This window comes from Balaenoptera physalus (genome assembly GCF_965194825.1).
Source record: "Balaenoptera physalus genome assembly, chromosome: 10".
Lineage (NCBI taxonomy): Eukaryota > Metazoa > Chordata > Mammalia > Artiodactyla > Balaenopteridae > Balaenoptera > Balaenoptera physalus.
Window position 1 is genome coordinate 51,949,459 of NC_138889.1, and position 23,407 is coordinate 51,972,865.

The 23,407-nt window shown below is 39.4% G+C and overlaps 1 protein-coding gene across 20 annotated transcripts in view; it reads left to right on the forward strand.

The window, feature by feature from the left end:
* Positions 1–23,407, forward strand: part of DLG2 (discs large MAGUK scaffold protein 2) — a 2,066,111-nt gene that overhangs the window by 1,730,729 nt on the left and 311,975 nt on the right. For all 20 annotated transcript variants that reach the window (XM_082410132.1, XM_082410117.1, XM_082410128.1 and 17 more), the window contains one exon: positions 13,091–13,193. In XM_082410132.1, the coding sequence (XP_082266258.1) occupies positions 13,091–13,193 (103 nt within the window). The remainder of the gene's footprint in view (positions 1–13,090; positions 13,194–23,407) is intronic.

Below are 23,407 nucleotides of genomic sequence, written 5' to 3' on the forward strand. Positions count from 1 at the left end.
ATGTTTTTCTCAAGCTGTCAACAAAATACATATTAAGCATAGAATATATTTGTTTATTAATCACTAGAAGGGACCTCAGATTTTTAGCGTGAGGCTCTCTTTCTAGATGAAGAAGCTGAGTCCCAGCAAGGAAAAGGGACTTCCCAAAGTGAAATAAGCTAACAGCAGGATGGGACAAACACTCGGGTCTTCTAACTCCTAGGACTGTGCTTTCCTCTTTCAATGCCTATAATCTTAGCACTTCTCCTTGGCCTGCTAAGTCTTTATTGATACAATTTTACACTAGTCCAGGTCATCCTCTTACTTTGTGAGTGTCAGGGGAAGGGGTCAGTAATAGTTCATAATTATATGTCCTTACTATATACCAGACACTGCCGTAAGTATTTTATATGTATTAACTAATCTATCCTATACCAACTCTGTGAAGTGGGTACTCTTATTAGCCACATTTTGTACAGCAAGCCTCTTCTATATCTGGGTCTAGTCAGATCAGGGTACTGACCTTAGGAATACCAAGAATAAAATGATTACTAAAATTAACTATTTCTCGGGACTTCCCTGGTGGTCCAGGGGGCGAGGGGGAGAGGGGGCGAGGTTCGGTCCCTGGTCAGGGAAAAAGGATCCCGCATGCTGCACCGCGTGGCCAAAAAATAAAAAAAGAGAGCAAAATTAACTATTTCTCTAAGCTTCAGATCGATATTTCCCAACTGCCTGTACAACTGTAGATGCCCAATAGACACAGCAAACTCTACATGTCTAAAACAAAATGCACTATCCTCTCGTCCAGACCCACTTTCCACCCTGTGTTCCCATTTTGATTAATGGTATCATCACCCTTCTAACCACCTTCTCATCTCCCATTTCTCATCCACTCAACACTATAGATACTATTTAAACTCTATTTGGTTCCCAGAAGTATTTGAGAAGAATAGCTGTATAGAACCTCCCTCTGTGTCCTCTCTCAAGTCTACACTTATTTCCCACCCTCAATTCCGTTCTTATTTTTCTAATTCAGGCCTTCATCATCTACTATGTTTAATATTGCAGTAGTCTCCCATCTTGTTATCCTATTTTTGATTACTTAGTTCTCCAACCCCAACTTTTCACTGTTGCCATAGTTATCCTTCCCCAAACACAAATCAAACTGCGTTAAATGCCTTTGTAAAACCCTCCCCCGGCCACTTATTGACAAAACTTCTTAAACTCAAAGAGGCATTCTGCTGGCACCATTTTTCCCTTCTCTCTCTCATGCTCCATGCCAGCCACGCCAGCCTGCTCACAATTCAAGATTGAATGGGATATTTATAGTTTCCTTGCTTCCTTCACAATATGTGATAAAGATCACTTAATACATGTAAATGTTTTTATTACATTTGTTTGTTTATATCTCACCTTGTTCAGTTAAAAAAAAAGCGAGGTGGGAAAACAGTTTACTAACTGTAAAATACTTTGAGATGTTATTTTTAAGCCATGGAAATCACTGAATTTTGAACTACCAGGGACCCTAGAAATGGTGGGGTCCAGCACCTTCTATTTTCTTCAGCAGCTCATTAGCTGGCCTGAGTTAAGTTAGTGACAGAGTTAGCAACAGAACCCAAATTTCCATCTCACTGTATCACATCACTTCAGGAAATTAAAAAATAGATTTTTTATTTTTCCCTCTTGAGAAAAGATGGAGCCTTCTACATTGATTTAATTCACCGGTAATATACCTGGTCATTTTACTATCCCTATTCTCTCTAAATAAAGTAGAAATTGTTTGGATTCTGCCCCAGTTTCTTCCCAGCTGCCCCCTGCTACATACCAGCAAGACCCCCAACTGTGAAATAATTTGCTTGAAACAGTCCCCAGTGTTCTGCATCTGACTAATTTTAATTGAAATCCGGTGCCAATTATCTAGCCCTTTCCCACTGGGTCAGCCCTTTGTATTTTTTTCACAATTAACAATTCAGTTAAATGTGTAGTTCTTAGCTACTCTTAATCCAAGACAATCTTATACCAAATCTATCCTTTGGTTTTATTATTGCTGATAAAAGCCATTTGGAAGTCCTCATTTAATAGATAATGGATATGTACCCACCCAACGTGCCAGGTGTTCTGTTGAGTACTTTATTTGCATTACCTTAATCATCCCTACAGCAACCCAGCAAAATAAGGGTTACTATCTTAGTCGCATAATGAGGAGACTGAAGCTCAAAGGGGTTAAGTAACTTACCCAAGGTCATAGAGTTGGTAAATCATGGGACCAAGATTTGAATTGTGGCCTTCTCAAGTCTAAACCCAGTGTTCGTCCCATGACAGTTTTCAGAGCAGGTGGATGGCATGAGCTGGGATGGAAAACTTCAGCAACCATGAGCAGTGGTGCTGCCTTCTGAGAAGCATCTCCACAGGGATCGATGCAACTTGGGAGGCTGTTAGTGGGGCTGGCAATAGCACATGCCTCTTGCATATTATCTGTATTCTCTCTAGCTGTAAGCACTCCTGGGGTACAGGAGTGATGGTGAAACAATATTCCTCAATTCAAAGCTGAGGAATGGCTCCCCATTTCAGTGAAGATAAACTGTAAATCCACTTAATATGTCATGGTTAGGAATGCTGACCCTTAAACCAGATTGCCTGGGTTTAATTCCTGGCTTTGCCAATATATTAGCAGTGGAACCTTGGACAAGTATTGAATCTGCCTTTGCCCCAGTGTTCTCTATAAAATGGGCATGTGTGTGTTCCTACCTCATAGAGCTGTTGTGAGGGTTAAGGAAATTGATATGATTGATATGTAGGAAATGCTTAGAACAGTGCCTGCCACAGAGTAAATATGTACATGTGAGTTATCACCACTACCATCATCTTCATCATTATCATCATCATCACCTTCATTTCTCCTGCCTCACCTCTCATCTCTTTCCCACTCTCCTTTCTCCCCTCTCTGCCCTTTAGTAACAACTACTTCCTTTTCTTCACGTGTGCCAGACCCCCTCTCCCCTCCAGACCTTCATATCTGCCTCCCTCTCTGCCTGGAATACTCTTGCTACTCCTCTGCCCACCCCTCTTTCCACAGCCCTGTGTGGACACCCTGTACCCATCCTCACCTGGATGACTCATCCAGATCTCATTTCTGATGATCCTTCCTCCAGAAAACCTTCTGATACCTCCTCATACCTAGCAGGGGCCCTTCCTTTGGGTCTCAGAGCGCTCTGACCTTATCCTGTCACAGCACTTAACCACTAGGTGCTTAATCGTGTGTTTACCTGTCACTGCCCTCCACTGAACGGTAAACTGCTTGACAATGGCTATGTGTCACTCTAGTTCACTCCTTCCCTTAAGTTGGAAAAGGAAATGACAAAAATGCATATTTTAAAGAAATGGATTTTTTTTTGTCAGCACTATATTTAGCTCTAGATACCACACCAGGTGCGCGTTAAAGAATAATAGTGTGAGAGCTTCCATTTTGCTGTAACTGACCTCACATGCACTCAGCTGAGTCTCTGATGAGGCATTAAATAATAAGATGCTAGAAATAACACTCATAAGAGCCATCCCAAAATGAAACAGACAGACTAGAAAAGGAGAGAGTTCCCTGTCACTGGAGGTATGCAAGTAGAAACAAATGGTCACTTGGTGAGAATGATAGGGAGGGAAGGGGAAGGGAATGAGGTCGTTTAACCTAGAAAAGGGAAAACCATCTTCAAATGTTAGATAGAGGACCATAGAAAAGAAGCAGTCATAGAAAAGAAAAAATATTCTGTCAGCCCTCAGAGGGCAGAACTAGAACCAGGAGGTGGAAAGTACCAGGAAGATTATTTAGATTCCACACAAAGAACTTTTTTTTTTGACCACTAGAGCTGATCCCAAGTGGATTTTCCTGAAAGACAGTGAGTTCTTCAACAGGTGAAGCCAGTGTCAAATCAGCTTGGATGAGCATTTGCCTGGGATAATGTAGTGAGATTATTCACTCACTCACTTAACTTATTCAGTCAGTCCCCTCTTCAGTTATTACACACCTACAATCTACCAGGCACAAGGCTAGAGACTCAAGCGCCAATAAAACAAGCTCCTATCTTTAGGAGCTCATAAATAAGCACATCCCACAAGTCCATTCAGACGCAACCTCTAGAGGAGAGCGGCCAAGGGGATGGAGTAGAAAAGTCCCCAAGCTCACCTCCTTTCATGAGCACACCAAAGTCACAGCTATCTGCAGAACAACCATCAGTGAAAAAGACTGAAACCTACCAGAAAAGACCTTCTACAGCTACAGATATGCAGAAACCACAACGAGACGGGTAGGAGCGGGGGCGGGGTGGGGGGGTGGGGGCGACGACTGGTGATAAAATCAAATCCCCTACCCCCCGGGGTAGGCAACCCAAAAACTGGAAAATAATTATATTGCAGTTGCTCTCCCACAGGAGTGAGAGTTCTGAGCCCCACATCAGGCTCCCCAGCTCAAGGGTCTGGCACCAGGAAGGTAAGCTCCCAGAGCATTTGGCTTTGAAGACCAGCGGGGCTTAACTGCAGGAGCCCCATAGGACTGGGGGAAAGAGAGACTTCACTCTCAAAGCGCGCACACAAAATCTCCCACGCGCCAGGAACAAGGGCAAAAGCAGTCACTTGATAGGAACTTGGGTCAGACCTACCTGCTGGTCTTGGAGAGTCTCCCGGAGAATCAGCGGGGCGGCTGCCGGGCCCCAGGGCAGCCATATTTGGGAGCGCGTTCTCCCGCTGCGTCAGCGGCGCTGGCGGCGTCAGGTGGGACCTCCCACTACCTCGTTAGCCCAAGATCTGGCCCCGCCCAACAGCCTGCTGGGGAAGGTGCTGGGACGCCTCAGGCCAAACAACTTATCTGAGCGGTTCACAGCCCCACCCATGCGCAGACAGGCTGCGTAAAGACTCAGAGTCCACAGCTGCCTCCGGACATGCCTCTAGACACAGCCACGCCCACCGGAGAGTCAAGACCCAGCTCCAACCCCCAGTGAGCAGGCGCCGGCCCCTCCTGCCGTGAAGCCTGCGCAAGCCTCTAGACCCACCCGGGGGCAGACACCAGAAGCCGGAAAACCACCACCTCACAATGCAGGCCAAATCCTACCTTGGGTCCAGCTGGGCCCTGGCCCTGCCCACTAGCAGGCCAACGCAACCTCCCAGACACCTGGACCCCATACCCAACTGTGTCAGGAACCAGCCCCCCACAACCAATGATCTTAAACGAGTTTGGGGATCCCTGGGCCCTGCAGCCAGACTCCAGGAACCAGCTCTACCTGCCAGCAGTCCAGCACTAACCCCAGGACCTGGCTTCACCCGCCAGTGGGTGGGCAACAGCCCCAGAGTCTTCAGGACCCTGACTCCACCACCAGTGAGCCAGCACTAGCCCCAAGGCCCCCTAGGTTTCTGCAACCAGCCACCTTGTGACCAGGCCCCACTAAACAGCAGCCAGCAGCAGACCTACCAGACCACCCACATAGCCTGCTGCAACAGAAGGACCCATGCAGCCTTCTTAGGGCTAGAGCATATAGCTTGGATGACAAGAGGGGAGTGCACTTCTAGGACGCATAGGACGCCTCCTACAGAGGGCCACTTCTCCAACCTACCACAGACATAAAAATACCAACAGCAACTTAGATAAAATGAGGCAACAGAGGAATATTCCAGACGGAAGGACAAGATAAAACCCCAGAAGAACTAACTGAAGTGGAGATAGGCAATCAAGATGATCAAAGAACTAGGGAGGAGAATGGATGCACAGAGCAAGAAGTTAGTTTTTAACAAAGAGTTAGAAAATACAAAGAACAACCAAAGAGAGATGAAGAATACAATAACTGAAATGAAAAATATACTAGAAGGAATCAATAGTAGACTAAATGATTCAGAAGAATGGATCAGTGAGCCGGAAGACAGAGTAGTGGAAATCATTGCCACTGAACAGAAGAAAAAAAAAGAAAAAGAAATGAAAAGAAATGAAGACAGTTGAAGAGACCTCTGGGACAACATCAAGTACACTAATATTCACATTATAGAGGTCCCAAAAGGAGAAGAGACAGAGAAAGTGCCTGAGAAAGTATCTGAAGAGATAACAGCTGAAAACCTCCCTAACCTGGGAAAGGAAACAGTCACCCAAGTCCAGGAAGCACAGAATGTCCCATACAGGCTTAACCCAAAGACGAACACACCAAGACACACTGTAATCAAAATGACAAATATTAAAGATAAAAGAGAGAATACTAAAAGCAACAAGGGAAAAGCAACAAATAACATACAAGGGAATCCCCATAAGGTTATCAGCTGATTTTTCAGCAGAAACTCTGCAGGTCAGAAGGGAGTAGCATGATATATTTAAAGTGATGAAAGGGAAAAGCCTACAACCAAGAATACCCAGCAAGTTTCTATTCAGATTTGATGGAGAAATCAAAACCTCTACAGACTGAATCTTTGAGGACTAGGAGAAGTTTTCCAGGTGAGGAAGAGATGAAAAATTATGTTCTAGGTAGGGAAAATAGCATGTGCAGAGATGCAGAAATGCCTGAATCAGAGAAATGAAAAAGGTCAACATGGTGGGAGAACAATGTGGTGAATCAGCTTAAAGGTATACATCATACATTGGGAGTTGAAGAGGGTCACAAAGGCTCTCTCCATTTCTGAAATTCTGATTGTGATAGCATCCTTTCTATAATACTAAGAAATAGTCAAATATTTCTGAAGAACATTGAGTCATTTATTCAGGGACTCCCTGGAGCCCCAGGCCAGGGGCCCTAGTGGCTGAAATAGCAAATAGTTCTCATCTTTTAAAAACAAAAAGAAAAAGTGTTGACTCTGGACATGGTCCACCATTCACCTTCACATTAGCATCTGAAAAAACCCTACAACTGCTTGAATCAACTAGAAGTGCTAAATTTCTATCAGCAACATGGTTGTGAAAAGGATGTTATAACAAGTAGAATTTAATTTTTTCTATGATCTAATGACAGTTGTATATATAAGGAGATAGCAATAGATGGAATTTTCTAGCCTACTCAAAGCCTTTCGCTTCAGCCCTATACCATCTGATCACCATAGGCTGGGCCATAATGTCTAAACCAGGTTGTTTGGGCTGTGGTAGAGTGGACCAGCTGCACCCAATTGTGTGCTGCAGTCTCAGGGAGCTTGAAAGTCAAGTTTCTCCTCAGAACTGGATAGGTTATTAAAGGGAGAACAGTGGGAATTGGCAGTTAAGAGCTCAAGAGTTTTAGTTAGACTGTTTCAAATCCTTAACCTCTTCCAACTACTTAACTTTGAACAAGTTAGTGACTCTCTCTGAGCTCTGTTTTCTTTTCTTTTTTTTTATAACGATACCTTTCTTTTTTATTATTTATTTTTATTTTTGGCTGCGTTGGGTCTTTGTTGCTGCACGCGGGCTCTCTCTAGTTGCGGTGAGCAGGGGCTACTCTTCATTGCAGTGCACGGGCTTCTCATTGTGGTGGCTTCTCTTGTTGCAGAGCACGGGCTCTAGGTGAGTGGGCTTCAGTAGTTGTGGCTCGTGGGCTCAGTAGTTGTGGCTCGCGGGCTCTAGAGTGCAGGCTCAGTATTTGTGGTGCACAGGCTTAATTGCTCCATGGCATGTGGGATCTTCCCAGCCCAGGGATAGAACCCGTGTCCCCTGCATTGGTAGGTGGATTCCCTGCGCCACCAGGGAAGTCCTGAGCTCTGTTTTCTTATTTGTAAAGTCAGAAAAATAATCCCAGCCTCCTGAGAATTAAAAAAGATAATGTATAAAAGTCTCCTATATATATGAGCATGCCTCATGCTGTTATCAATGATTATCATTGTTAATCTCAACAGTAACGAATGGCGTCCAATCTCCCAGTCCATGCTTTAAGAAGAGAAAATTAAAGCTCAAGTAGAAAAATAGAAATAATAAATATGTGAGGCTGTATCATACTTGGTATTTTAAAATGTCATATTAATAATGTAAACTGTTTTTGAATGCCTCTGAAATGTTATTTGAGCAAAGATTACTGATAAAAACTCAAACCTCAGAGATAGAAATAAGAATCAAAGTGACCTTGAAAAGTTTGAAAGACTGGAGGAAAGCATGTTTGCTAAAACCTGGAGGAAAATCAACAGGGCCACGGGCAATGTAGTATTGTTCAGGATAACCGCAGCATCAAATGTGGAGACCCATGTAGAATTAGGTCCAAGATGAGCAAGATTTGATTATTACTGGCCCAGTGGAAAACAAACACACATAATAGGGCGCATCTGCTACAGTGGAAAGAAGCCTGGACTGGGCAAAAGAAACTCTGGGCTGGTGCTGACCCTGTGCTAACTCTGATATTACTTTGGGCAGGTCCATCCCCCTATGGAAACCATCTCTAATGTGTAAGCACTGGATGAACAGCTCTTCCAGTGCTGAAATTGTTCCTAAAAAAGAAAAAAAAAAAAAAAAGGAAGAAAAGAAAACCATGAAGTAACCCATACATTATATTCAGTATTCGTTCATTTCCATTAGATTTTATTTCATCACTTATAATCACAACTCTTTGAAGAAATACTCACAGCATAATATATATCATTTCCTGAATGCCTATTTGCGCCAGGCTCTGTGTTAAGGGCTTTACAGTTATTGTCTCATCTATTTCATGCAACAGCCCTGATAGGCAGGTAGATATTATACCCATTTTACAGGTAAGGAAGCTGAGGTTTGAAGAAGTTAAGTGACTTTCCCAAGTTACTTAGGTATAACTGGTGGACTCAGGGTTCAAATCTAGTTCTCTCTGACTCCAAATCTTTTGTTCCTTCCCACTTTTTCATGGCCCCTTAGTGCACTAACTCAGAGAAATTCAGAGGATGGTTAAAATATTGAAAGATGTAGAAGTCTGACGCTATAAAGGAAAGGTCCAAGAAAGGGTGTGTTCACCTGGTTCTCACATCAAACACCAAAATATGTTCCAGTACAACAAAGATTAAATGGCTAAAAATTAAACCAGGGTTGTACTAGAAGAAAGCATGGGTAATTTGTTTAGTATGTATCAGAGAAGGGAATATATAATACAAAACTCAAAAGCTAAAAAGGAAAAAAAAAATGTGACTATATAAAACATTTTAAACTTCTGTATGGCAAGAAATAACATACAAGGGAAAAGTTTAAATACTTAAAATACAATAATAAAAAATACAAATACCAAACTAGTAAGAATATTTGCAATAGTTATCTGAGATGAAGAACCAATATTCTTAATATGCAGATAAATTTTTAAAAGAGCAAACTACCCAAACCAAAAAAAAAAAAAAAAGGCAAAATAAGTGAACAGGCGTTTTATATAAAAACAAATTTAAATATCCAACAAACATATAAAAAGCTGTTTAACCTCATAATCGGAGAAATGCAAAATTTAAAAATATAATTGTCTACCTATCAGAATGGCCAAGGTCAAATGTTAGGGTATGAGCAATTTTTACAAGAGTGTGAGGAAGTAGCCAATCATATTATTTGTGGGAGTATAAATTAATACTACATTTTTGGAAGCAACTTGGCATTACCTACCAAAATTTAACACTCATACCCTTTATCCAACAACTTACTGTTAGATGATATTTATTATAAAATTGTTTGTAATAGCAAAATACTAAAATAAGCTAAGCGCCCATCAACTGTGCCCTGGTAAAATAGCTTTACATTGACTAATAGAACCCTCCATGGCTATTAAAAAGAATAAGATAATGTATAAGAATATGTGACTGAAGAATGCTCTCGGGATTAAGAGAGAAACTACTATGTATAAAATAGATAAGCAGCAAGGATATATTGTACAGCACAGGCAAATATAGCCATTATTTTGTAATAACTTTAAATAGAGTATAATCTATGAAAATATTGAATCTCTGGGCAGTACACCTGAAACTAATATAATATTGTAAATCAACTATACTTCAGTAAAAAAAGAATGCTCTCTAAGATGTGTTAGTAAATGGAAGAAAATCAAAGTATAAAGCAATATTTAAAATATTATCTTTTTGTGTAAAATTTTTAAATTATTTATAATTTTATAAACCTGCTTATATTCATAACAGAAATAATTGGTAGTATATACAAGAAGCCATTAACATGGTTACCTTTGGAGAGAATAATTAAAGGTAGGGGAAGGCTTTTATTTTTATACCTTTTTGTATGGCTTTAATTTTCACATATGTGCATTATGTACATTCAGTTATCCCTCAGTTGTCCCCAGGGACAACCCCCCCCACACACACACAGATATCAAAATCCACAGATACTCATGTCCCTTATATAAAATGCTGTAGTATTTGCATATAATCTATTCATATCCTTCCATATATTTTAAATCATCTCTAGATTACTTATAATACTTAATACAATGTAAATGCTATGTAAATAGTTGCCAGGTATGTAGCAAATTCAAATTGTGCTTTTTGGAACTTCCTGGAAATTTTTTCAAATATTTTCAATCCGATTTTGGCTGAATTTGTCAATGCAGAACCTTCAGATATAAAGGGCTGACTGTATATTAATTATATTTTTTATATCAATACGTTATCTGGGCAATGAGATTATGGCCTGTTTTTGTTCTCTTCATTATTAGTTTCTGTTTGTTCAGGAAATAAATATTTTTTAAATGTACAATAGCAAACTAAAAGAAACATAATGCATATACTTTTTAACTTAAGAAGTGTATTCCCAGGGAATTTATCCTTCAGAAACACCTTCATAAGAATTTTTTTTAAAATAAATTTATTTATTTATTTATTTTTGGCTGCATTGGGTCTTTGCTGCTGTGCACGGGCTTTCTCTAGTTGCGGCGAATGGGGGTTACTCTTTGTTGGGGTGCGCGGGCTTCTCATCGCGGTGGCTTCTCTTGTTGCGGAACACGGGCTCTAGGTGCGCGGGCTTCAGTAGTTGCAGCATGCAGCCTCAGTAGTTGTGGCACATGGGCTTAGTTGCTCCGTGGTATGTGGAATCTTCCTGGACCAGGGCTCGAACCCGTGTCCCCTGCTTTGGCAGGTGGATTCTTAACCACTGCGCCACCAGGGAAGTCCCCATAAGTATTTTTAATGGTAAGAAGCTAGACACAGCCTCAACCTCATCAGAAGGGATCCTACAGAAAAAATACTGGTACATCCATACCATGGGATACTAGGCTCCTGTTAAACGTTTGAATGATATGAGCTGAATTGGATGATGACCACAATAGATTGTTAAATGAAAAGCTAAACAAGAACAAGTTATACAACTATATATATGATATGATCTTATCTGTTTAAATTAAAAGTCAATAATATATTAAAATATAAAATAGAAACAAATCGCGATAAAGCAACCTGCTTGCACCTGCATATAGCAGATTTCTAAAAAGCATACACTAAAAACTGCTAATGGTGGTTACTTCTGGGAGTGAAGGTGGTGAGGGGACTTTTTACTTTTCTTTTTACACCTTTCTGAAACATAAGAATTCATTACCATGATCACATGTTATTTTTTAATAAAAAGTTAAGTCTAATTGTTTGACAAAAGAAGAGGTCATTCGGCCTATGACGTTTGTGCATTCAGCTTCCTGTAGGCAGGAGCCTAGATCAAATTACTTTTCCTGTCTCTTCTGGCTCTCTGAGTCATACTTCTGACTCATCGACACGTAGACAGTCTCTGAAATGACTGTCATTTAATAAGGATTAAATCTGGGATTTTATAGTTCAAAGAGGGTTTAGACTCAAAGAGCCTAACAGTCCCTTCTCCCTGAGGCAGGAGAGAGTTGAGGCTCAGAGAGGTGATATGACCATCACTCAGCTAGTAAGGAGCGGCCCAGCCAGACCCAGGTTCACTCAGTGGACTTCCCAGTGTTACCGTGTAATCAAAGCTCTCAGTAAGCATAGAAAGCCAATCAATGCTTTCACCAGAATAGAAAGCCATGAAATTAGTAAAAGTGAATAAGGAGACTTTAACAAAGTTATTATGAGAGCACCAGCTTGTGGGATTAAAGATTACAGATGTTCCAGGCCTGACAGGGAAAACTCAGTGGCAACCCCCATCCACCGCTCAATATCGTTGTCAAAGAAGACTGATGAGAAGTGAAATAAGATTCTATATTTTATGTGTAGATAAGCTGATCAGTTCTTTTATTCTTTTTCATGTTCCATAGCCATCTTCCCTGGAAGTAAAAGGAAACAGAATTCAGATATCAGCTGTGTAGTTTGGAAAACTGGACTCTGTGTGTTCAGTTGAAACTGAAAAGCTTCTTAGGGGCTTGTCTTGTTCACCTTTGTTCCCCATCCACCATCCCTCTCCTGGGCACACACAGAGCCCTGTCATTGGAAAGCACTTAGTAATTACATTGTGTTGGCTTAGACTGAATTGATTTGAGAAAGATTTTAGCTTTTGCGTCTCATTAAATTTGACTTCAGAGTGATTTTTCCCTCTCGGCAGAGTTTTGTGCTTAATTTTTAGATGCTCTGTTTCTCTTTTGGCAAGGGCCCCAAAATGGGAGTTAGCAAGAGCAACATAAACTCCTGGCATTCTCTATTTCATTTTGTCACAATTCATTCTGGAATTATACATAAGAAATGGGGCAGTCAAATTTATTTTGGTAACAAGGCTCAGGGCTGTCTAACCAAGCTCAGGATGACAGGACCAGGCATATGACCAAAGAGAGGGATTTGGCGGGCAGCCAGCCCCATTCCATACAGTCTCCCCAGAATCTCATGTGAATGTATTATTCTGTCAGCACATACTTGTCTACATACATTACATGTGTCTTTCTTTATTATCCTGTTTTCCTTCTAATTTTGAAGGCTCCTATCTAACCCAGAAATCTAGGAAACTCATAGAAGCATATTAAATGCACACACTAAAATCTTACTGGACATGGGTAGACAAAACTTTCAACCCATTCAGACCATGGCACAAACGTCCGAGGTGAAATTTCATGTTTCTGCTAACTAAAGTTATCAAGAGCATGAAATTTGATAGGTTAACACTCAAATGCCTGGGTAGGACATGAAGGGTTTTGAGGCAGGTAATATAATCTTAGTCTCTCAGTTTTGGGAAACTTTTTCCCTCTGTCTATCAGAATAATATGCCTTATGAAATACCAAAATTCTCCGGCTTCCTCTCTTTCAGGTGAATGGCATTGACCTTCGTGGAGCATCTCATGAACAGGCTGCTGCCGCACTAAAGGGGGCTGGACAGACGGTGACGATTATAGCACAATACCAACCTGAAGGTCAGTGAGAACTCAAACTTACAGTGTTCTGATGTGTTTCTGTGTGAACGGGTGCCTGCATTTCTGATCGCCGGTACTAACCAGTCACCATCCACAAGATTTTTTAAAGCAATCTATGGTGAAAATTTTGTGGTTTATGTCCAAAGAACATGAGGTTTTGTTACTCTCAATTCCAAGGAAAACATCCAACAGTTAGAAAGTCCAGTTTGAAAATATGAATTTAAACAAATAACAAGTAGCATCAGCTTTATTTCATTTATATTCTTATCTGGTATGCACCTTTGGTCAGCAATGGATACTATAAAAGCAATTAAGATTTAGGAAGCGAGGGGGAGAGATCTCATCTACAGAAATAGACCATGATCAGTAGACCATAGTCTCTCCTTGTGTCATTGACTTACTTAGTCAATGACTTACTTAGTCAATAACTTAGTGTTATTGATTAACACTAACGTGGTTTTTGGATGTCCTTGATGTGGAATTTTTATTTTATTTTATTTTATGTTATTTTATTTTATTTTTGCCTCTTCTGCCACACTATCCCTTGTTTGGAATACATCACTGTAAACCCTGAGACTTGGTGAGACGTCATAAGTTGAATTAGCCAATTGAGATTTGGTGAGATATTCTAAATTAGATTAGCCAAACCTGCTTTTTGATTGGTTTCAACATCTGTTTCTGTGATCAGAATGAGGATCAGTGAGACAGTTGGGATGTTCCCTACTGTGGAATTGAGTTCTTAGCAAATGTATATATATTAATTGCTGTTTTGTTAAAGAAATGTAGTTATGTATATCACTGTGGACTAGACTTTACAAAAAAAAAAAAAGTGGAATATGGTTCTGTCTTCAAGAAATGTAGTTAATTGTTTTTGGTCTACATGGCTAGCAGAGAAGAGAATTTAACAGATGAATGTGAAAGTACAAGGGACCTCCAAGGAAGAGCCTTTGTGCATCCACATGCATAAAGAGCTTCTTTGGCCTTTTCAAATGATTCTTTCTTAGCATCAGTTGGTCTGTTGATGTTTGGAAGATTGAGGTTTGTGTCTTTCCTGTGACATCTTAGGTTTTGCCGTTAATGGTGGCCAACCACATGTTTTATGAGAGACTAAAGAAAACATTCTGCCATTATGTGTTTTGGTATGTCACTTTCACTTTGCCTGACTTTAGAATTAGAATTTGCAATTAAGTTATACCAAAAAAAAAAAAAGTATTAATTGCTTTCTTCTATTGGCCTAGCCCAGATATGGCCAGGGAGCCATCTGGGAAGAGGGGATTTGTGTTTGTCAAAGATGGATGATGACAGCACCAAGGAAACATTTTCTTCCCAGACAGTTTTGATAAGTCTTTCTACTTCTTAAAAATTAGTAGATATGGGGGCTTCCCTGGTGGCGCAGTGGTTGAGAGTCTGCCTGCCAATGCAGGGGACACGGGTTCGAGCCCTGGTCTGGGAAGATCCCACATGCCGCGGAGCAACTAGGCCCGTGAGCCACAACTACTGAGCCTGCGCGTCTGGAGCTTGTGCTCCGCAACAAGAGAGGCCGCGATAGTGAGAGGCCCGCGCACCGCGATGAAGAGTGGCCCCCACTTGCCACAACTAGAGAAAGCCCTCACACAGAAACGAAGACCCAACACACTCAAAAAAAAATAATAAAATAAATAATAAAATAAAAATTAAAAAAAAAAAAAATTAGTAGATATGTCTTCTAATAGGAATAAACAGCTCCAAAGTACCTATTGTAAAACAGAAAATGAAAAAGATCTGGGTTAACACAATTTGATGAACAAATTCTACTTCATATAGAGTAAGAACTTGTTCATGGGATTCTTCCATTTTATTGATAGCTGTTATCTTTGGGTCTCAAACTCTATGCCCTACACCATAATCTGACGCAAGGCATAAATATCGCTGACTGTGTTCCCATTTCTGAAAAATTTCATCTCAAACAATTCTGGAGACTGATAAGATGGTCAGAACCATAGCTACACCAATTAGAAGCTCTTGATAGTGAAGACAGTCATTCAAATAACCTTGAACAGAATGATTCCAAGCTTTAAAAGTTACAATAAAGGACAAGCATGTCCTAGTTCTATCAGCATAAATCTTCATCTTAAGCTTCCTTACAGCTTTGTTTCCTTTAAGCAATATACTCACTTTGGATACTATGCTGTACTTTATCAAGATGCCTGTTCAAAGCATGTCTTATAAATCAAATAAATTGATTTTTAAAGTGCTTCTAAAGAAACCTGCAAATAACAACAACAAGCTTAGTATTTCAAAATGCCAAAGTGCAAATCAGACTCATGGAATGACTTCCCTATTTTAATAGCCTAACTGCATTCTAATTTGTCATGGCTTTAAATCAGTTGGAAATGTGGTAATGCAACATCAAGCAATCATTCTTCTCCCTTTGCAAAGGGAGAAGAATTTAACTATTCTTAATTTAACTTAATTTAGCTTAATATAGCTTAATTTAACTATTGTTTGAAATGGAAAACTGATTGGATTGTTGTTTAGGTCATTTAGGGACATGTAATTTATATGACATATTTAAAAAATAATGATCAATTTGCCTTTAAAATAACAAGTGAAAAGAAGAGTATACCATGAGATTCCATTAGGAAATTCTCACCAAGTCCCCTTAATTTGCACCAGTATTGTGAGGTATCCATGCTAAGACAAATTTTATTGACATCTCTTGTGACATGGTCAAGAACCAGGCTTTCTGCAAAAATGTTTTTCACTTACATTCAAATACTTTTATCAGGAATATTCTAGATGCCTTGCTCATTATTACTAGATATACAGAAAATTCCACTTTTACCCCTATCTCAGGTCTTTGTCTTTAAGGAATTTTTTATCTCCTTCAGGAAAAGAGACTTAGATACATTTAATAGAGATCAGTTCCTGATGACATATAACCAAAATTGTATGATAATGGCACCATCTCTAAGAATTATGGAATGTCAGAGAAGGAATAAACCTGCAGGAGCCAGAACAGTACAAGAGTACTTCATGGAAGTGGGAAAATGGAACCAGACTTTGAAAAATGGGTGAGAATTCTATTCCAGAGAGCAGGGAGAAAGAATATCTTGATAAGCTACATAAGATTGTGAGTTCCAAGCATGCAGACACCAAAACCTATGTTTTGTTCACTGATAAATTTATCTTCAGTGTTGTACGTTTAACTGGTATTTCTTAAAAAGTTGTTGAACTAATGAAGAAAAGTTTACCATTCTTCAGTACTTGATTTTCCACTTGACAGTAATAGAAGGTTGAAGGGATTCATTTTTACTACTTGCACTTTTTCATTTTTGCTTCAAAGCAGAAAACAAGTGGTAAATAAGTGTATATTGCAAAATACAAAACCATTTCCAACTGTATTTTTCGTAGTACTTAGCGCATTTTTTGAAATAATGATAAATAATTTATAATTATCATAATATAACAATAAGTGTCTTCCTTGGCAAGTTTCACTGCACAGGGTAAGGCCAAATTTGTTATACTCACTTCTGCCTAAAATGAACTTGGCCCCAGTTGTCTGAATTACTCTATCCATCATCAGTCTTATTCAATGCCTAGTTCTAGGTGGCAGAATTGAAGCCAAATTTAAAGAGTCACATACAAACAAATGTTTCTTTCTCATGGTGTGATTGTGATTCATTTTTACCATCTTTTTTTATCCAATGTATGTCACATGCTTACTTTGAAGTTAACAGGTATTACATTAATAATAGAAAGAAAATAATAAAGTTATTTTCTCTCTTTTTTTTAAAAAAGGATCATGTATCTGATACTTCAGAATAAATTCTACTTAAGCAATATGAGAAATTAATTCTCATAAAAATTTCAATTACCTATATTCAATTAGTGAAATTACTCCAACATTACTTGGAAAAAAGGAAACATAATGCCCACCCACCTCTGCTACACACACACACATATATACACCCATTTCCTTACCCCTCCCAGTCATCTTCATCATTGCTTTCAGAATTACCATTCTAGAAGATATCACCCCAAGATGCCTGTACACAAACTCCTTGCCTTTCACAGTATGGTCCCAGCCAACCTCCATGCCCCCTCCCCCTACCACCACCCACCAACATCATCCTTTTTCACTGTGGCTCTGCTTCACAGGACTGCTCCCTGCCCCTGCCCTTCGTCCTGAACTGTCATGTTTCTGGACCTTTGCTTATGTGGGTTCCTCTGCCTGGAATTTCCTTTTCTCCCTTTCCACGAGTAGTATTCCTGCTCATCTTGAAGGCCCTCAGATGCCAATTCCACTACAAAGTCATCTTTAATCTGCTGAATCAATGTTGATTGATTCTTTCTCTGAGCTCCCTAGACCTATATTCAGACACCTGGTATGTCCCTTGTCGTGATTTGCACATTCCTCCACTTAAGTAAGCTTCTAGAGGGCAAGGACCCTTCTACCACTCATTTTATCTCCCATGTTAATGTGCTCAATATGAATTTGACTATGCTTTATTAAAGAGTTATCAAATGTGTCTCCCCTTGTTTTAGAAGTGCAATATAATATCTTTAGTGTGTTGGCAAATATTAATAGTAGATGTTTAAGAAATATTTGCTGAGTGAATATTGAATGAGTGCCCTGGAGTTTTGATATTAGATGCAGAAATGGTAAATGAATCCCTATATTGGACATTTGGTGTTGATGCTCTTTTTAGGTGGTGCCTTTTTTGCTGTTGTCGTTACAAAACCTTTAGCAACCCTAATGGGTAAACTCCCTTTCTCCTGCATTGCAGAAAATCCACAGCTCTTGCTCTGTAATATAGAACAAAGAAAAGACTATTAAAAGTCTCACATTTCATTTTTTAAAGCTCTGTAACTCAACTTTAACATCATTGATGAATAAAAAAGGCATTGATTACAACCTAATTATACATTTGTCAAAAAGAGTCTAACACAACATTCCCCTGGGTCAGATTGGGACAAATCTTTACAGCATTTGTTGCCTTCTCACTAATATAATAGCACCTATATTTAGTGTGAGGTTACTGACTCAGGTTGAAATAACAAACCATCAGATATTCACTAGGAGAATTGAATGAACAATATAAGTTTTTGGATAGAGCACAAAATGGAGACAATTAATTGCCAAGCTGTCCCCATGAAAGCCACGAATATCCCCTGACCTTTAATCTGGCTACTCAGGGCACTGCTGGGGACGTTGCAAGGGCTTCAGAAGGGCCTGCAAGTAGGAAGGAGAAAGTCGATGGACTTGAGTAGACAGTGGAGGGGCCTGATTTCCTCCACCTTTTATTCTTTAAAAGAATACTTGAGTTCCTAAAGGAAAATCCCAAAGGACAGAGTTGATTATTGCCTGGAGACTCATAAGTGTGGTCTGGTTTATGGAATGGAATTGTGGCAGAGTGGCCATGTTCATTCAGTTAATAGATTTTTGGTGAACATTTACTATGCCTCAGTCAACATTCTAGGAAAATGATAAAGCAGCAAACCAAAGAGCCCCTCTCAAATAAATATAAAATTTGTCAAATGGTGATAAGTAGTATAAATAAATAGGAAGAAGAATAAAGGTGATAGTGACAGAGAAATATATGGTGGGTAGGGAAGGTCTTGCTAATAAGGTGGTATTTCAGCAGAGACCTAAAAGAAGTGATGGAATGAGCCATGTAGGAAACTGGGGGAAGAGATGAGTTATTCTAGAGTCTTGGTCTGCCAAGTGTGGTTGGTGAACCAGCAACATGGATAGCAACTGAGAGCTTGTTAGAAAGGCACAATCTTGAACCCCAACCCAGGCTAACTAAAACAGAATCTGCATTTTGTTGAGATCCACAGGTTATTTGTATGTACGTTAAAGTTTGAGAAGCACTGCTCTAGAATACTTAGGGACCCTGCAAAAATTGCCATTTGACACTATTGGGTGGGACTCCCTCTACCTGGAGTACTGGGCAAAGTCACATGAGGCTATATCACAAGGTTTGATTTCTGACATGTGTCACTCAATGGTTGGTCATAGCTCAGTGGTTTTACTAGGAACAGATCAAGCTGCAGGGGGTCTAAGAAGTTCACGTGTCACTCACCTCTACTTTGCCTATCCCTCCCCTCTAAATACAGATTATCAAGCTAATTCATAAATCTCGCTAGAACTCCTCAGCTAGTGACACAGTGAACCTATTCAGGCTTCATTCTCTTTCATTATGGCCTCTCCTGCAAGTGAGTTAAAGAAGCAGTGAGTTGGGATGAAGTAAGATTGAACCCCATCCTAATGGATGGCTCTGTGAATCAAAATAAGTCGTTCAGCCATCACTATAAATTTTCTTTGAGTAACTTACTATATTTTAAAGCAGAAATTAATTTAAATAATCTTTTTTACTTCTTTTAAATTGTGTAGCTAATTCAGGGGGGAAAAAGTATATATTCTTTTTAGCGTGAAGTGAAACTCTGATCTTCAGAGTAACCACTCTGAATTAAGTTATCGAGCTTAAACCAGAGCTGGAGACCATGGTGCATTTCTCTATAGGGTAAAAGATACAATGAAAGCTTGAAATTAATATGCAACTTAACCTTGGAAGAATATTGACACCTTCTGAAAGTTCTCAGAAAGGAGAGTATTTACAACATCCAAGAAGCCTACTTGCAATGCAAGCTATATTTCTTTATTTAAATCAAGGTCTACATAGATTTATGCATACGAATGAGCAGCTGTGGCATGTTGAAATATTTTCTCAGTACAAATAACTGCATCTTAAATGCCCAGGCAAGATTCATAAGGTCCAGCTGTGGGTCTTGATCGGAAGTTGCATCAGCATCATCAGGAAACATTTAAGATGAGCACTGGAGTGGAAAGTACTGTGCAGGACTCTGGACGTCGACGAGACCAGTATTTTAATGCCAACTCTAACTCTAGCTGTGTGACCTTGTGGTAGTTATTCATCTTTATGAGTCTCAGTACTCTTACCTACAAAAAGAAAAGGTTAGAATGGGTAAGGTATTATCAGAATAACCCTTCAGTTATTAAATTCTAGATAAAAAACATGACCCCTGACCTCAGGTGGTATAGAAGCATAAATTCCATTACTTGAAAGTTTTGTCACTAACATAACATCCTTTTTGTTTGCATTTTTTTGCATGATTTAAGAAGAAGTGAATGAACAATCTAGTTAACTTAATGCATTCTGTGTGGTTTAACCAGAATCACTGAGAAATAGAAATTAAGAGTTGGAGGAATCCTTTTAATACCGTCTTGTCCAGCTTCTTCATTTCACAGGTGGGGGAGCTGAAGCTCAGTCAGCCTCTAGATAGGAAAGCAGTTCAATATCTTAAAAGTTGTCATAGCTACTAAAGTTGAGCAGCTAGTAAATTTCTTAATTCTTTTAATTCACTATAATAACTCATGAGCGCAGATGGCTTAAATAGCCCAAGGAATCATCCAATAATATTGTTATGATCAAAAGGACATTAAGGAGTTAAAAAAAATTCTCATGGCATCTCAGGGCTTTCTCATGTACAAAACGTCACTTTCCTTTCTAGCTTACTGTTGTTAATTGCTGTTGTTCATGTGTCAGAGTTAAATGATATATATGAGAGCTTTAAAAGTATAAACAATTATTGTTAATTTAAAAAACCCACCAATCTGGATATATTGATAGTTCAATAAATAGTTCAAATATATTATGATTTTCCTCTTCTTCATCCTAAATTCTTCCTGTAGCACCCTTTATTCATCCATCCATCCACTCATCCATCCATCTATCCATCATCAATCAGTTCATCCTCAGTGATAGTCTGTATCGCCACATATCAGATTTCTCCAAATATGTTGCATTAAATCTGTTTTAATTAATCTGGTTGGTATATTCTAATTTTTACCAAAATATTAGGAAGGAAACAAATAAAACTTCATATGACTCTAGAATTTGTACTGCTTAGCCATGTCTTTCTCTACAACTCTCTCTCTCACATACATACACCTCCACCAGCAGACACTGCCGCCTCCTGCAACTAGAAATCTCCCAGGATGTCTCTTCAATGCTCCCCTTTCCTAGCCTTCTCCTAGTTGCTTTTGTTTTCTCCTCAGCCTCCATCTAACACATAGCACTATAAAATATGACCAAAAGGATACTTCCTGCAAATAGAGTCTACAGATTCATTGGGAGGTTCCTTCCAGATACTTTAATGATGAATGATGCTGCATCCCTCTCTCCATGCCCACACCCCATTTTGGGCCTAGAAAAATGTAATGACTACAAAGGGAGGTACCATTTCCTGACTCTTAGAAAACTCTCTTGACCTCATTTTCTATCCTGGGAATACAACATCCCAAGCTCATATCAAAGGGATTAAAAATATTTACAAAGGTAATTATAAGTCATTACTCCTCCCACTGTATAATCCCTCTTCCCATCTCCATAGCAACTCTCATTCCGTAATTAAATATATTGATCTTTGTGTATATCATCTATATATTAAGTTTGTATTATTTGGGGGATCTCTTGGTATCTGGTAACATAAAGCATTCACTCCTTAGTACTGAAAGAGGCTAAGTAAATCCTCGTGCTAGAGATATTTTGACAACCAAGAACATTTCTTGGATCCTTACTTGTCTTTAGCAACATCCAGATCAAATACATGGAAATAAAGAGTCTTAATTCTATTCTTGAGTATACAAGGATCGCGAAGTGAACACAAATCCTTGTTAGATAACCCTCCCATTTGATACGAAATTTCAGGATGTTAGATAACAGTATCTACAGAGACAAAAAGAAGAATATAAACCAAGACAGATTTAAAATACCTACTAACTTAACACCATATTCTGGGTTCCCATCTAGTTTACCCCTGCATCTGTTTGCTTATCCCCCTATTTAAGCCAATCTTCAAATGTAAAAATACATCTTTCTTCTTTCTCTGACTCTGCAGCCAATGCTTTATTGACCATGTTGTAAGCCACATCACTTTTCTGAACATTGATTCCCTTGTTTGTTAATTAAGATGGTTAGAGAGATTTATTTATTTATTTATTTGTTTATTTATTTATTTATTTATTTTTGGCTGCATTGGGTCTTAGTTGTTGCGTGCGGGCTTTCTCTAGTTGCGGCGAGCGGGGGCTGCTCTTCGTTGCGGTGCGTGGGCTTCTCAGTGCGGTGGCTTCTCTTGTTGCGGAGCACACGCTCTAGGCGTGCGGGCTTCAGTAGTTGTGGCACGCAGGCTCAGTTGTTGTGGCTCGTGGGCTCTAGAGCACAGGCTCAGTAGTTGTGGTGCACAGGCTCAGTTGCTACACGGGCTCAGTTGCTCTGCGGAATGTGGGATCTTCCCGGACCAGGGATCGAACCCGTGTCCCCTGCACTGGCAGGCGGATTCTTAACCACTGAGCCACCAGGGAAGTCCCTAGAGAGATTATTTTTAAGGCTCTTTCCAGCTGACGTTCTGTGAAATTTAGTTTACTGTGTATTCTAATTAAAACTTGTCATCCAACAATAATAATCACAAGCAGGTAATTTCTAAATGTTCTCTTTTTATTCCACACATTTTAAAACATGGAAATTCTGCTTTCACCCACTTGTGGGAAGGGGAAAGCTCTATATCTGTGGAAATTTTCTCTTTCTGTGTTTAATAGGATTTGAACCCTTCAATAATAGTTTTAAGTGTAATTCAAGTGGAAGCACTTATTGCTTGTGGGGGCTTTCAAGATTAACAGCTTACTGTACATGGTCTCTTTGTTTATAGACCCATTGTAGCCTAAATCTTATCCATTTAATAAATTAAATTGTAATTACCAAGCTTACAACTAGATTTTTTGAGGCTGAAAGAAAGCAATATGAAAAAATCAGTTTCAGGAAATCAAGTGCACAGAAAACTGAAATAGGACAATATGTTAAATTCTCAGAATCACAAGTAGTAGCAACTTCAGGATAGAAAAACCAAGCCTAGGAAATATGAAGTATACATCTTTAATGTGCTTTATAATACGATTCCTGGTAGACTCTTGGACTAAGTCTATAAAAAGCAAAAGTATCCAAATTGTACTTTGGTTCAAGACAGTCTTCTCTTATTCCCTCTTTCCATTTCCTCATATTCATGTTCCCACTGCCAAGGATAATTTGCTTTCTTAGTAAAGAGCCACTGATGCATTACAAAAATTAAGGAATGACAGAACAGATAAGAGGAGGGAAATTTGGACAGAGAGACACAGACACACACAGAGAGAACACTGTGTGACTAAGGCA